Here is a 14,877-nt window from a genome sequence, read left to right as displayed (position 1 = left end):
TGATAATCTTCTGGTTTCGTTGACATGTCTGTAAGATGTGAGTTGCCCAGTACCCGAAGGCGAAGTTAATCTCTGTCGAGAGTTGCGCCCCTTGGCTATCAGGATCCAGCTATGTGAGGTGTGATCTCAGTTTCAGTGACCTGTATTTGTTAGAGTCACCTAGATGTGGATATTTGGCTGTGAACATATGTCCATGTTTGTGGATTTCAGCAAAGAAGCAAACATGCCCTCGGACTTAGCCACCTTAGGGCTTTCTCCATTGACACGCCGAGAAGTAAGTGTAGGTGCAGGCCCATCCACCCACACTCCCAAGTAGGATTCTGGTATTTCCATAAATAGTAACGATGGGTCGTGGTCAGTAATTACGTTCAGGAAAAACAAGTTCCCAATATCATATTGTGGTCAAGTACATGTTCTCCACTTTGAACAGGAGAAGTACATGAGTTATTTATGTTCACGGGTTTCGAACATCTGCAAGTTATAGTAAGTAAATGAATGTTGGACTTAATAAAAGGTATTTCCTGGACCCATCTAAACCGACGTCTCTGTTTTGAGAGTATGCTAGTTTCAATACGTATATTTCTAGTGTTCCAGCTTTCATTCCAGCATGTCTTTTTCATTTTCGAAATATTTTCTACATCTCTTTGAAATTGTGAGAAGATGTCATATTGTTGAAGACGCATGTTTTGCCAACAAATACACTGGTCCAGTATTTCCTCGTTATGCCGTTATGTTTAGCCGTATTCTGTAACCACTAAACAAATGAAGATTTCTTCAATTTCTTAAATAGCATGACGAAGGAGGAAATATATAAATGTATCAGACTGAGCCCACCTACTATCCTGACAATTTCAGCTGGGTCATCACAAAAACATGCATTGGTGATCAAACACATGCCCAAAAGCGTCACAGATGCAGGGTCATCACAAAAACATGCCGGGTCATAACATACACAAGCAGGGTCATCACAAAAATATGCGGGGTCATAACATACACAAGTAGGGTCATCACAAAAACATGCGGGGTCATAACATACACAAGCAGGGTCATCACAAAAACATGCGGGGTCATAACATACACAAGCAGGGTCATCACACAAAACATGCGGGGTCATAACATACACAAGCAGGGTCATCACAAAAACATGCGGGGTCATAACATACACAAGCAGGGTCATCACACAAAACATGCTGGGTCATAACATACACAAGCAGGGTCATCACACAAAACATGATTGGTCATAACATGCACAAGCAGGGTCATCACACAAACATGCCGGGTCATAATACACAAGCAGGGTCATCATACAAAACATGCCGGGTCATAACATACACAGGCAGGGTCATCACACAAAACATGCTTGGTCATAACATGCACAAGCAGGGTCATCACACAAAACATGCTTGGTCATAACATGCACAAGCAGGGTCATCACACATGCTGGGTCAAACATGCCGGGTCATACACAACACAAGCAGGGTCATCATACAAAACATGCCGGGTCATAATACACAAGCAGGGTCATCATACAAAACATGCTGGGTCATAACATACACAAGCAGGGTCATCACACAAAACATGCGGGGTCATAACATACACAAGCAGGGTCATCACACAAAACATGCTGGGTCATAACATACACAAGTAGGGTCATCACACAAAACATGCCGGGTCATAACATACACAAGCAGGGTCATCACACAAAACATGCGGGGTCATAACATACACAAACAGGGTCATCACACACAAAATCACACAAAACATGCTGGGTCATAACATACACAAGCAGGGTCATCACACAAACATGCCGGGTCATAACATTCACAAGCAGGGTCATCACACAAAACATGCCGGGTCATAACATACACAAGCAGGGTCATCACACAAAACATGCCGGGTCATAACATACACAAGCAGGGTCATCACAAAAACGTGCAGTGAGCATCACAGGCACATGGCGGATCAAAGACACATGAAAGTATCATCACAATCATGCACTAGGGTCACCACAAACACATACGGGGTTCAACACAAACTCATGCTTGGTTCATTACATACACTAGCAGGGATCATCACAAACACATACAGGGGTCATCACAAACATGCAGAGGTTATCACAGACACATGCAGAGGTTATCACAGACACATATTGGGGTCATCACAGACACATGCAGTGGTCATCTCAAACACATTACAGACACATGCAGGGTCATCACAAACACATACCGCGGTCATCACAAACACATACAGGGGTCATCACAAACACATGCAGTGATCATCACAAACATACAGGGGTCATCTCAAACATGCAGGTGTCATCACAAACACACACAGGGGTCATCACAAACACATGCAGTGATCATCACAAACACATGCAGTGATCATCACAGACATACAGGGGTCATCACAAACACATGCAGTGATCATCACAAACACATGCAGTGATCATCACAAACACATGCAGTGATCATCACAAACACATGCAGGGGTCATCACAAACACATGCAGTGATCATCACAAACACATGCAGTGATCATCACAAACACATGCAGGGGTCATCACAAACATACAGGGGTCATCACAACAAACAAATGTTGATTATGAACAGACGTGCTTGTTACTGTTTCGTGTACAATATATTGTTGGCTGATGTGATCTTTATGTTTTCCATGGAATTGGGGGAATATTAGGTTCAAATGATGATTTCATATAAATACAATTGCGGTTTGAGCACGTTAAACATTTTAAATGTTCTTTTTCGTGCCCCATGAACGCAAATGACGTGTCTAGGTTCAGATGTACGTGTCTGTTCCCTCAGTCTATATAACATTATCTAACCTAAAGGATATGTCATAGATAATCACTAAAATACCATCGATGACAACCGTTCCAATACACTGCCCTGACTTAAAAAAAATAAAAACTAACAATGAAAAGCGTTAGATTCATTTTTCTGTTTGACGGACACGTAAGTATGTATTAGGCTTGGTTGACAGGCTTCATCATGGAGATCAACAGTCAGATAACGTCCCTTTGGAAATAGGGGTAATTGACACTGGCTAATGATATCTGACCTCGGGATAGTTAATGGTAGTCATAGTTTTCTCGGTGTATGTCAGGCTAATTTGTAGTCACCATATGTAACCCACGGCTCAAATTGATTGGCGATGGTTATTCATTTATCAGACTGTCGACGGAGCATCGCCGCTGTGACGTCCTAAACTTGCCATGCTGACGCAGTTGCAGAACCCCGATAGGCCATATTGATTGTATCAAAATACATCTGTTGCAAATGGTACAAAATACACATGGCCTGAAGGTAAACTCACATATTATCATTGTTTGATTTAAATCTGAATGGTTTTACAGAACAGAAAGTTCCAAAACTATGAACCATAAAATAAGGAAAACATGATCAAATACCACGAAACAAATTAATTCCAATAGGTCTATTCCGAGTAAAATCGCCAGAAATATAACAGTACCAAACACGATAATAACAACCACCAACCCCCACCCCTACCTCAATTTTTAACTCTTATGAACAATTATACAATCATGGCAAAAGTCTGCACAAGGAATTACGAGGACATCACTTTCGTCATTGATGCGTTACATATTTAAATGTCCTCCGCTTGTTTACAGTAGCACCTTTTGAATGCTTTTCCATCAAATAAATTCTTTAAATAGGTGTTGGTTATCGTAACCCTGATCCTACTTTTGAGCAGAAGGTGTATGGCACTCTTTGAAACCTTCGTAAACAGAGCTTGATCGATTGTACTCCAAAGGTCATGGAATGTAGACATCAAGCTCTGGACTTGCTGCAAGGTAAAGGTGACTAGTGGAAAATTGAAGTCATCAATCTTGTCACAGAGTCGTGTGTACCGCTTCCTCACGTGGACATGGTTTTCAAGTGAAGGAGGAATAGCGAGTGAGCGAGATTAGTTTTACGCCGCACTCAGCAATATTCCAGCTATATGGCGGCGGTCTGTAAATAATCGAGTCTGGACCAGACAATCCAGTGATAAACAACATGAGCATCGATCTGCGCAATTGGGAACCGATGACATGTGTCAACCAAGTCAGCGAGCCTGACCACCCGATCCCGTTAGTCGCCTCTTACGACAAGCATGGGTTACTGAAGATCAATATTCTAACCCGGACTTCACGGGTTGGGAGGAATAGAGGTATCGCATGATAGTAACACCTGGCATTGGGATAGCGATGTGACAAAGACATTTAGGACATGTTCTAACGTATGATGTTGTCGAGGGTTGTCTATAGTATCAATGGTTTCTTGGTCAAGACGCAATTGCTTCCTGCCGCTCAACAACTCAGCCACTCAGTCGTACACATTCATTTTATGTGATGGTAAAGGTTTTGTATTCAGCTTCTTGTACCTTATTGTGGATTGTTTTCATGATATATATACACAAATGTTAGTGAACAAGTAATTGTTAACAATTTATTATTGAAACTTGCAACGTTCTCAGGAACTGCCAGTAATAACTCATGGCAATTTCTCCTTGGCCTTTACCGTTGACAACAAAAAGCTTCCATTGAGTATCATTATTACCGACTTTCAGAAATGTCCAAAGGTAATGACGATGATATTGCTTTTCCTGAAGACTGTATTTCCTGAAGCGTGGTAAAGTACCAAAGCTGTGGAATAAAATAAATGGATCTCAGTCTTATTATTGTCATCATTGTGAAAACAATGCGATTCCACCCGATACCTATACTTCTGGAAGGGTTCATCATTAATCATTTTGAATAATATTGTTCAGAAAGTTCAGGTGAGGTGAGGTGAAATTGGGTTTTACGTCGTGCTTGAGAATATTTCGCTCATATGACGATAGAAAGTTCAGATACATATAAGGTTAACAACTGCCTCATGCTAGCAGCCAATGCTTCAAACATACAATAAGGACAGGTGCGTGACTAAAACATGCGTCACTGAATGTCATCGTTGACGGTGTTATGCTTACCTCGGGTATGCTTACCTTACATACTGTTACCAGGATACAATTATTTAATTTTTTACGGGAAAATCATATTTGAGGCGAAACAATGTTATACATAATAAGTCAATAATATGCAGTTTGCAATAAAAGCATAAAACAATTTTAAAAATAATTCATAATATTCTTGAGATGGCGATAACAGTTATTATTATTGATGGTCACCCTGTGGTATATTATAATCATCCGGTACAGGAATGGTGGGGTAGCCCAGTGGTTAAAGCGTTTGTCGAAGACCCGGGTTCGAAATCCCACATGGATGCAGCATGTGAAGCCCATTTTTGGTGTCGTCATATTGCTGGAATATTGCTAAAAGCGGCGTAAAACTAAACTCACTCACTCACTCATCCGGCACATAATCAACCCTTACGATATACACAATGATACAGTCATTACACTATATGAAATCGATTTTGTTATGATCCTTCAGCTTAATATAAACGGCAACAGCAACAACGACGCTACGAGCAAGTAATTACATGTACATTGTTGAATCCTGAAAAGGACCACAGGTGCAATTGGCTACAGTGGAGGGTTCCTCTATCTGTCCACGGTCCCCTCTTCTTTTTGCCAGATAAAATTTCTCATTGTCGTTTATAAGCGTTGAAGCAGTGAAACGTCGTTCCCACGCCGGCGACAATGCGTCCATTTGCGAGTTAGATGATCGTCACCTCGATGCCTTTCTCATGTACTGAATAGGTGTTATGGCGGTTTCGTGGTAAGACTGGCTTTCGGAATGGTTAGTGTCTTAACAAACGACTCTGGATAGGTACTAGATTTGACAGATTCATGACCTATTCGTGGTATCGAAAGACAATGGTTATCGAGGGGTTTGATTCACTAGACGGTTCACCTGTTTGATATTACGTGTTGATGTGACAAGGGAGTGTGGTGTGTGAGTGAATGGGACTTATTGAACGCCGGTTTCACTCCTATATCACCCACATCAAGACGCTGGACTCCACTGGTGTGACAACAAAATTGAAACCTGTCGTATTATTGATAGTACCAATAAAAGTAATACCAATACTATTTTTGTAATATCAATTTTCCAGGAAGGAATGTATGTGCAGTGTGCTGAGAGGAAGACCAATGAGTCCTTCACTTGGAATGAAAACTGAAACAAGAGGCTTTCTCATTGCTGCTTAGGCCTGTCAGGTCTTAATCGAAATTGTTTCATATGTGATTTTTCATCAAAATGTTAATATGAAATACACAATGATTATGCAATGAATTTGGTGCAACCGTTCAATACCTTGGCAGTTGATACCCAGCGTATTTTAAGCGATATGATTATGTTCCTGGATCATCTTTGTGGCCATGTCCATACAAGGTTCCACATCGTAAATATGTTATTTTAAAAATTCCTTTGAATATTCATGCACGCAGTCTCAGACTCATCAAGGTAAAAAAACTGACACATTCGGTTTTTGAGAAATCAAATAAAATCATTTATTTCTAATTCATTTTGGCACTAATGTGATTGATAAGATTCAGTATGACCAATATTCGGAACTCGCATACTAAATGTCATGAATACCAAGTTTAAAGAATCGCCATAGTTTTAGTGCCTTAGGTTTGGTACCTCCCAATATCTTGATTGGTAATTGAAGTGTACCCGGCTTTGCTGCTAGGAACACATCACTTAGGACACTGGGTGATACAGAAGGCTGCAGTGTTGGGGAGTTTTCACATTATCGGAAATGTTCAAGAGTTCTACTGAGCCGCGCCTCCAAGGAGACGTGTGTGTGTGTGTTGGGGGGGAGGAGCAATGGGGAGAGGGCCCAGCTAGTCTGTCCCAGGATTAATCGAACCCTCTCTGGTGCTTATATTTTTTCTAATCTGTGAATAATAATAATGATAATAATGATAATGTCCATCCATGGTACGACCCTGAATATCTCCAGGGCGTCAAGGAAAATGACAATTTTAATACTTCTTTGGAATACGCCATATTACTCATCAGAAGAATTGCCAACAAACCTTATTTTGTCCTTTTTGATAAAGACAATGAGTTTATTTATGGTTGTCATTAAATTTCCTGTCCCTATTGACAGCAACGTGATTACTTGTTTGAGTGGCATTTTAGAAGTTGGGACGTACAATATTGAACAAACGTTATGGATAATAACGAAATAAAGAAGTTGTTCCCATAAAGTTTGTTAAATACAGCAATGTGATTAATAAGATTTAGGAAAACCAGGGTAAATATGCGGACCTAGCCTTTGAAACATCTCGCTTGCATCCCAAGTACACTGTCGTCAGACTTCCCATTGTTCGCGGTGCCCTTGGTTTGGTATCTCCTGATCCCCATTCGCAGATCCACCGGGCAGATGGCTGCAGTGTTGGGGAGTCTCCATATTCTCCGGAAACCTCTGGGTGGGGTCGTCTGGGCAGCGCTTCCTGGGAGAAGTCCCATTCGCTGTCTGGGCTGCGTATAGAAGGGACACGGGCCCTGAGCTGATGATGAGCCGTACGAGAATGACTGTGCCAGGATCACCCGAACCCTCTCTGCTGCATACTATCTTTAATCTGTAAAAAATAATAATAGGTCAGGGCTATTGTCGAATCATGGAGCTAAACTTAAAGAACCTTATTATCATCCCGGACAGCGGACCAGTATTATGTTGAAATATATTGTCTCGTGCTCAGTTCTCTGACATACAATCTGAGCTATAGCTTTGTGACGCACCGGGGACACATATTTCAGACTACAAAAGTACTTTGCAGGAAAATGCATGACAGTTATAAAACGTTATGTTGGTTTCACCATCTGCCTTACTTTGTGTTTGATTGAAATAGCGATAATAATTTGCTAACCATCTGTGGTATACTGACATACATTTCAAACACATTTAGCTAACTTTTCAGAAAGCAGTTTGATTGTTACTTACAAAAACGCACCCAATCTATTTTCTTTCGATATACATCTGTTGCTTTACTGTTGCTTCGTTGCCTCCTTGAAGTGTTCCTTCACAATGCGCAAGGGTTTTCATGTATAGGACGTCAATCAAAAGCGTAAAAAAATATGCACCTAACATGACTTGCCCCGAGAGCAGAATGTGGGTTTAATAGGTGCATCATACTAAAAGACATTAAAAGATGAAATATGTTGTTACCATATCTAGTGCGCGGTAGTAGGGGATAAAACTAGGTCCAGAGTCGGTATACTGTTTCTGGCTATCCATTTTCAACTTCAACACGGGTCCTCAGTGGGCTAGTACTTTAAAAATGGCATAAGGTAATGGTTAGTAAAATACTCGGACCGGACAATCCACTGATCGACATCATAAGCATCGACCTACGAAAATGGGATACGATTACATGCATCAACCAGATCAGCAAGCATGACCACCCTGTTTGGTGCTTCGATAGACAAACATGGGCTGCTGTTCGAACCTGATTCCTGTGAATTCAATCCAGATGTGCAACGTTCATAGTTTTAAAGACGGAATCTGGAACACTGGCTTGGTCAAGGCGCTGTAGCTAGTACCATATGTGCATCGAGAGGCACGTGTAACCTGCACCCAGTGTTCGAAATAGCCACTGGCCCGCTAGCCCGTGGCTAGTTAAACTCCAATCGGGCCAGTAAGTCTCTAGATAGTCACTGGCCCGACTGGCTAGAGACTTTTTTCATGGGGTCATTTTGTAAATATATCACTCTCTCCGACTTGTTAAGTTATAACACACTTTTAAATCATTTTAGATTAAAGCCTGATAAAAATGTTCATCATATCAGCAGCTTAATGATGAAACCCGTGTCTACATTCATATTTCGGCTTGTGAATTAGTTTGCGCGCTAGTAACTTTCAGGCATAGCTAGCCTAAATGGCTAGCAAAATTTAGAAACTATTTCGCACACTGCCTGCACCTCATGCGTTTCGGGCATCATTAACTCACTCACTCTTAAACTGTGTCGACCCGTGAAGATCCGGGTTAGAATATTGATCTTCAGTAACCCATGCTTGTCGTAAGAGGCGACTGACGGGATCGGGTGGTCAGGCTCGCTGACATGGTTGACACATGTCATCGTATCCCAATTCCGTAGATCAATGTTCATGCTGTTGATCACTGGATTGTCTGGTCCAGACTCGATTATTTACAGACCGCCGCCATATAGCTGGAATATTGCTGAGTGCGGCGTACAACTGAACGCTTTCACTCACTCACTAAAACAGGGACAATGGTTTCCTGTAGTTAGAGTAATCATAAGCCTACAGAAGGATAAATATCGAAAGTTCTCACACAACTAATCCACAGCCAACAACTTCATATCAGCTTCCATGTGCAGCCAGTGTGACCTGACCATAATTCTTCAAAGCTTCAGATTCGCCAGAAATTATCATCTTAATGTAATTGCAAATTTCAGCAGTGCATATACACGATCAGTTAACCTATGATGTCCTAAGTGTTATCATAACACGCTTACCTTCTTCTGAAACACCTGGTGCTATCACAGATTTGAGCAGTGATCCAGGCGCATAGATTTCACCGCAGACCTTCACACACTGGGCGCATTAGAGGAATCGAACCGGGTCTTCATTATGATTAGCGAACACTTTAACCACTCGGCTACTCCACCGCCCCAGACACCATGGAACGGACAATAGCCTGATGCGCCAGACCTTATCTGTATATGTGTTTCGATACATCTGAAATGGTTCCTTTTTGTGACGCCAGCATACAAAACTTATTATATGAAGATATAGTAAACTATATGAATGTTTGTTGCGGGAGTTGAAATGAAATACCAGGTGTGACTCTGCTGGTTATGTGCCATCTAGTCACAAGATGGATCTGTGCTCATGATGTTAACCACTGGGCTGACTGACTGAGTATGGTTTAACGCCGTTTTTAGCAATATTCCAGCAATATCACGGCGGGGGACGCCAGAAATGGGCTTCACACATTGTTACCATGTGGGGAATCGAACCCGGGCCTTCGGCGTGACGAGCGAACGCTTTAACCACTAGGCTACCCCACCGCCCCTAACCACTGGGTCGAATGGACCTGACTTGATAATTAATAACCGCTCTTGAATAGCTTGAGGAAAATATATTCACCTAGACACAGACTGGAGTGGTACATATGACGAAGTATGTCAAATGAATTGTCATCAGGAGGGCAGGAAAGTTGTTAGTATGAAAATCATTGGAGTAATCCTATAATTAGTTGCTCCGGTCAATACAGTATTCGACCTGATAAACTGTGCACAGCTGAGGAATGTCTGACGTCAAGCACATGTTTAACCTACTATTGATGGGTACAAAATACATAAGCTACCATCTGGTTCACCTATTCATGTTGGGAATCTGCTGTGCTGCATCTAAAGACTTAGATATGTAGTATCCCATACGGCCTTCGGGACACACACATATGAAACCGTCACTCCGGTATATATGAACTTGCAACATTAGTACATGTAATTCAGGAGGATCATTGGCTACTGGAACCCTCTGTTGCTTAGTAACTAGTAACGTCACTGTGCCATATCTGTAATATGTACTTTACCACTGACTGACGTGACACTTTCAGTTAACGCTTACACAATACATACTCAATAATAACATACTCAATATTCTGCGGGTTAGACTGTAACTTAACCTTTCATCATATACAAAACGGTGTTCTTTAAGAATCCTTCCAGGCAGGTTTGATATATGAAGTGATCCTAATGGGACACATGAACGTGAGAAACAAAGCAAAATAAAACATTCATAGAAACAATTAACACACTCAGCACCAGCTATCCCCAGCAACCTCCTGTGGGAACGAGCTTGAAGAAAGTTTACAGGTAAGTAACATTTACGTGGCGCTATGTTACTAGAAAGATGAGGCGAAGGCAAACAATTTATATTATAGCTGCACACTATCTTAAAGGATGAGTCACTTATATCGCAAATATAGTTCAACCTATAAAACTGACTATCAATGATAATAATGATAATAATAAAAGCAGTTTAAAAAACAACACTACTTCTACTAATTTCCTGTGACTGCCACTGCTACTGTTACTGCTGCTACTACTGCTACTGCTACTGCTACTGTTATTGCTGCTGAAACTGCTACTGCTACTGCTACTGCTGCTGCTACTGCTGCTACTGCTACTGCTGCTGCTGCTACTGCTGCTGCTGCTGCTACTACTGCTGCTACTACTGCTGCTACTGCTACTGCTGCCGCTACTGCTACTGCTACTGCTGCTGCTTCTATTAATACTTTTACTACAAGATCTTACATAAAATGCATATTCTTATTAACTTTACTAAAATGGACCGGAATGGGACATAATTGAATGTTTTGTGCCTAAATATAAAGTTCCTCGTCGAATTGTATATACTCGATGAGGTTTAATGAAGAACAAGTACATGGAAGTTGGTGTTCTGATATTGATTGCGAATTGAACAGCAATTCATTCCGAAGCATATTCACAGGCATTTACGAGTTGTGATTGATCTAACGGATGATTCCATGGTTGAACATCAAAGACTTCCCACCTAATCAAAGATACAATTTTCTAGTCTTCTAATTTCGCGACTAATACTATAAAAAGGTCTTATTTACTCCTATGTGCGGGGACGGGGCAGGGAGGTGAGATCAATCCAACTAACCAGGGCAATTATAGAACCGTAGTCAATGCATAATGATAAGGCTGGTAATGCTTGGCCTAGCTTGTCATGTACTTCGGAATATGAAATCACGACAGGCGTGCGATGTATGTGTTATCCAAAGCTAAAATCTGACACAGCGAAGTATTAATGTCAACATTGAATCGCATTTCAAATCGCTGCATCCTCATTAATTATGGTGTATCTTTGCACCCATATTAATTGTGGTGTATCTCTGCATCCTTTTCAATTGTGGTGTATCTCTGCATCCTTTTCAACTGCGGTATATCGCTGCATCCTTTTCAGCTGCGGTATATATCTGCATCCCTATTAATTGTGATCTATCTCTGCATCCCTATTAATTGTGATCTATCTCTGCATCCCTATTAATTGTGATCTATCTCTGCATCCCTATTAATTGTGATCTATCTCTGCATCCCTATTAATTGTGATCTATCTGCATCCCTATTAATTGTGATCTATCTCTGCATCCCTATTAATTGTGATATATCTCTGCATCCCTTTGTGTGTATCTTTGCACCCATATTAATTGTGATATATCACTGTATCACTTTCAACCGTGGTATATCTCTGTATCCCTATTTATTGTGGTATATCTCTGCATCCCTTTCAACTGTGGTATATCTCTGCATCCTTATTAATTGTGGTACATTTCTGCAACCCTATAAATTGTGATACATCGCTGCATCCCTTTCAGCTGTGGTATATCTCTGCGTCCTTATTAAGTGGGATATATGTCTACAGCCCTATCAATCGTGGTATATCTCTGCATCGCTGTTAATTGCTGTGTATCTCTGCTTCCCGATTAATTCTAGTATATCTCTGTATTCAATGTTGTATATTTCTGCATCACTATGAATTGTGGTTTTCGCTGCATCCCCATTAATTGTGAATATATCTATGTATATATGTGACACATTCGCAACTGAAGGCAACTGAAAAGGAAATCAGTGGGTGGTTTAAGAACCACAAATGTAGTCTATTATATATTGCCACTGGTCATTAACAAATTGCTTCTAAGAGACATGCATTACTTTGATTCATCTCCATCACGAAGACCGTGATAACACATCTTGTACATTTCGTTAGTCCTTCGGCTCTCGTCGTCATGGTCATGCTTGTCATGGTCCTGTTGTTTGTCCAAGTCATGCGGGTTAGATGACCCACACGTTTAAGCGTTTCTTGGTCATGCTGGCGGTTTGGGTTCGATTTCGTATATTTCCTGAGTCAACCGACATTATTATGCTTGAATTTTGTGGCATTAGCGCTAGTCGTGAACCTATTTCAGTGAGCCTTCGTATTACATCATGACACGTGAATATTACCATTCTGTGGACTGGACTGACACTGTATCGGTAATTGCTCAACATAACCAGAATATACAAAATAGTCCTATATTTGGTGTCAGTGTTCTCGCCACATACTATAACTAGGCACATAAAGAAACTGTGCATACAAAAATTTAAAATCTAAATTTATCAAACCTGTGTAGACACATAAGGATTTAAACTCAGAGATTAGTGACATGTATCCAACATGCATGCACGTGCCACGTTCCGTGACGTCAGTGGGTTCGTCCTTGAGACGTGCAATACGTTGTTGCACGTGCATTCCGGGAAAGAGAAACAGAGCAAATGAATGCCACACAGTACTGTCACTTTGGAAAGCTCAACCCCTGCCCTTGCGATCGTTCAAAAAATGAAACGGCTATTGAAACGCATAGCATGCCAAGGCTCAAGTCTGCACAACGTCATGAGGCCATTGGGATGGTCCTTGGGGGAATGTCTCAACGACAAGTGGCTGCACATTTCCACTGCCACCGGAACACCATTTCTGCACTGGTGAGACGCTACCAGAACACAAATGACGTCATCGATCGGCCACGTTCTTGACGTCCACGTGTAACAACGCCAAGACAGGACAGATGGATAAGGGTGACCCATCTTCGCCACAGGTTTCAGATTGCAGTGATGACTGCCCAAACCATCCCAGTACTTCGCCGTATCCACCCCAACACAGTTCGACAACGTTTACGTCATCACGGGATCAGACCACGACATCCCGCCATACGGCCTATCCTGACACAACGTCATCGACAGGCTCGCCGAATGTGGTGCCGAAATCATGTCCGCAGACCCTTGTTTTGGTGGAGAAATGTTTTTACAGATGAGTCCAGGTTTAACATTTCCCATAGTGATGGACGTCAACGTGCCTATAGACGCGTGGGGGAACGTTATGCACAGGCCTGTGTCTTGGAGAGGAATCGATTTGGTGGTGGTTCCGTGATGATTTGGGGTGCATTAACAGCACGCCAAAGAACTCCTTTGGTGATTGTTCAGGGCAACTTAACTGGTTTGGGCTACAGGGATCAGATTCTTCGACCTGTGGCAATTCCTTTTCTGCAACGTCATGGCCCTGGGTTAACATTCCAACAGGACAATGCCCGCCCTCATACGGCAAGGGTTGCTATGGATTTCTTGCAACACCACAACGTTGACTTACTGCCTTGGCCTGCAAATTCACCGGATCTCTCCCCGATAGAGCATGTTTGGGACGAGATGGATCAACGTCTACGCCGTCTTCCTCATCCGCCAGATAACGTCCTTGACCTTGCAACAGAACTTGAGAGAATCTGGCGTGACATCCCACAAGCCTTCCTTGCACGTTTGATAGGCTCTATGCCGACTTGTTATGGTCTCATGATCCCTCCATTAAAGTTTATCTGTACCTTTGACATTGTTATCGTACTTATCAACTGGGATAATATTTTGACAATGCACAGTTTCTTTATGTGGCTAGTATGGAATCCTGAAGAAATATATCAGATTTCTTACCTCTTGTGTCAATATACACTAACCAGAACATAACCAGAATATACAAAATAGTCCTAAATTTGGTGTCAGTGTTCTCTCCACATACTAGAATCATACAGATTTCTTACCTCTAGTGTCAATATACATTATTGATAAACCTGGAAAAGTATAGGAATTATTTTATTGTTTAAATCTGACAAGTTACCATTGAGGGCGACTGACTTTATATATCTATATTCTTTTATTGATTTCCAGTTGACATTTCAATGGAGCTAATGTTTTCATTGTAGCAGCTTATAATAGCCTGTCACTCGGTATAATGTGCAACTACCTACGTCGGTTGAGTGCAAGAATGACGTCGTACATAGTGATGAGTTGACTAATTTTGCACAAGAGATCGTCATTAATAAATCTTCT

At 41.5% G+C, this 14,877-nt stretch overlaps 1 protein-coding gene across 1 annotated transcript in view; it reads right to left on the bottom strand.

The window, feature by feature from the left end:
• Window positions 1-8,209, bottom strand: part of LOC124282502 (NT-3 growth factor receptor-like) — a 94,374-nt gene extending 86,165 nt beyond the window's left edge. Inside the window, exons 1-2 of the mRNA XM_046718511.1 lie at window positions 8,141-8,209; window positions 7,276-7,481 (exon numbers count right to left, since the gene is read on the bottom strand). Coding sequence (XP_046574467.1) covers window positions 7,276-7,481; window positions 8,141-8,209 — 275 coding nt within the window. The remainder of the gene's footprint in view (window positions 1-7,275; window positions 7,482-8,140) is intronic.
• Between the last annotated feature and the right edge of the window lie 6,668 nt (window positions 8,210-14,877).

This window comes from Haliotis rubra, unplaced genomic scaffold (assembly GCF_003918875.1).
Source record: "Haliotis rubra isolate DU_JTF1 unplaced genomic scaffold, ASM391887v1 Scf3, whole genome shotgun sequence".
Classification (NCBI taxonomy): Eukaryota; Metazoa; Mollusca; class Gastropoda; order Lepetellida; family Haliotidae; genus Haliotis; species Haliotis rubra.
Note: the sequence above shows the minus strand (reverse complement) of the source record. Positions and strands in the feature narration are given on the sequence as shown.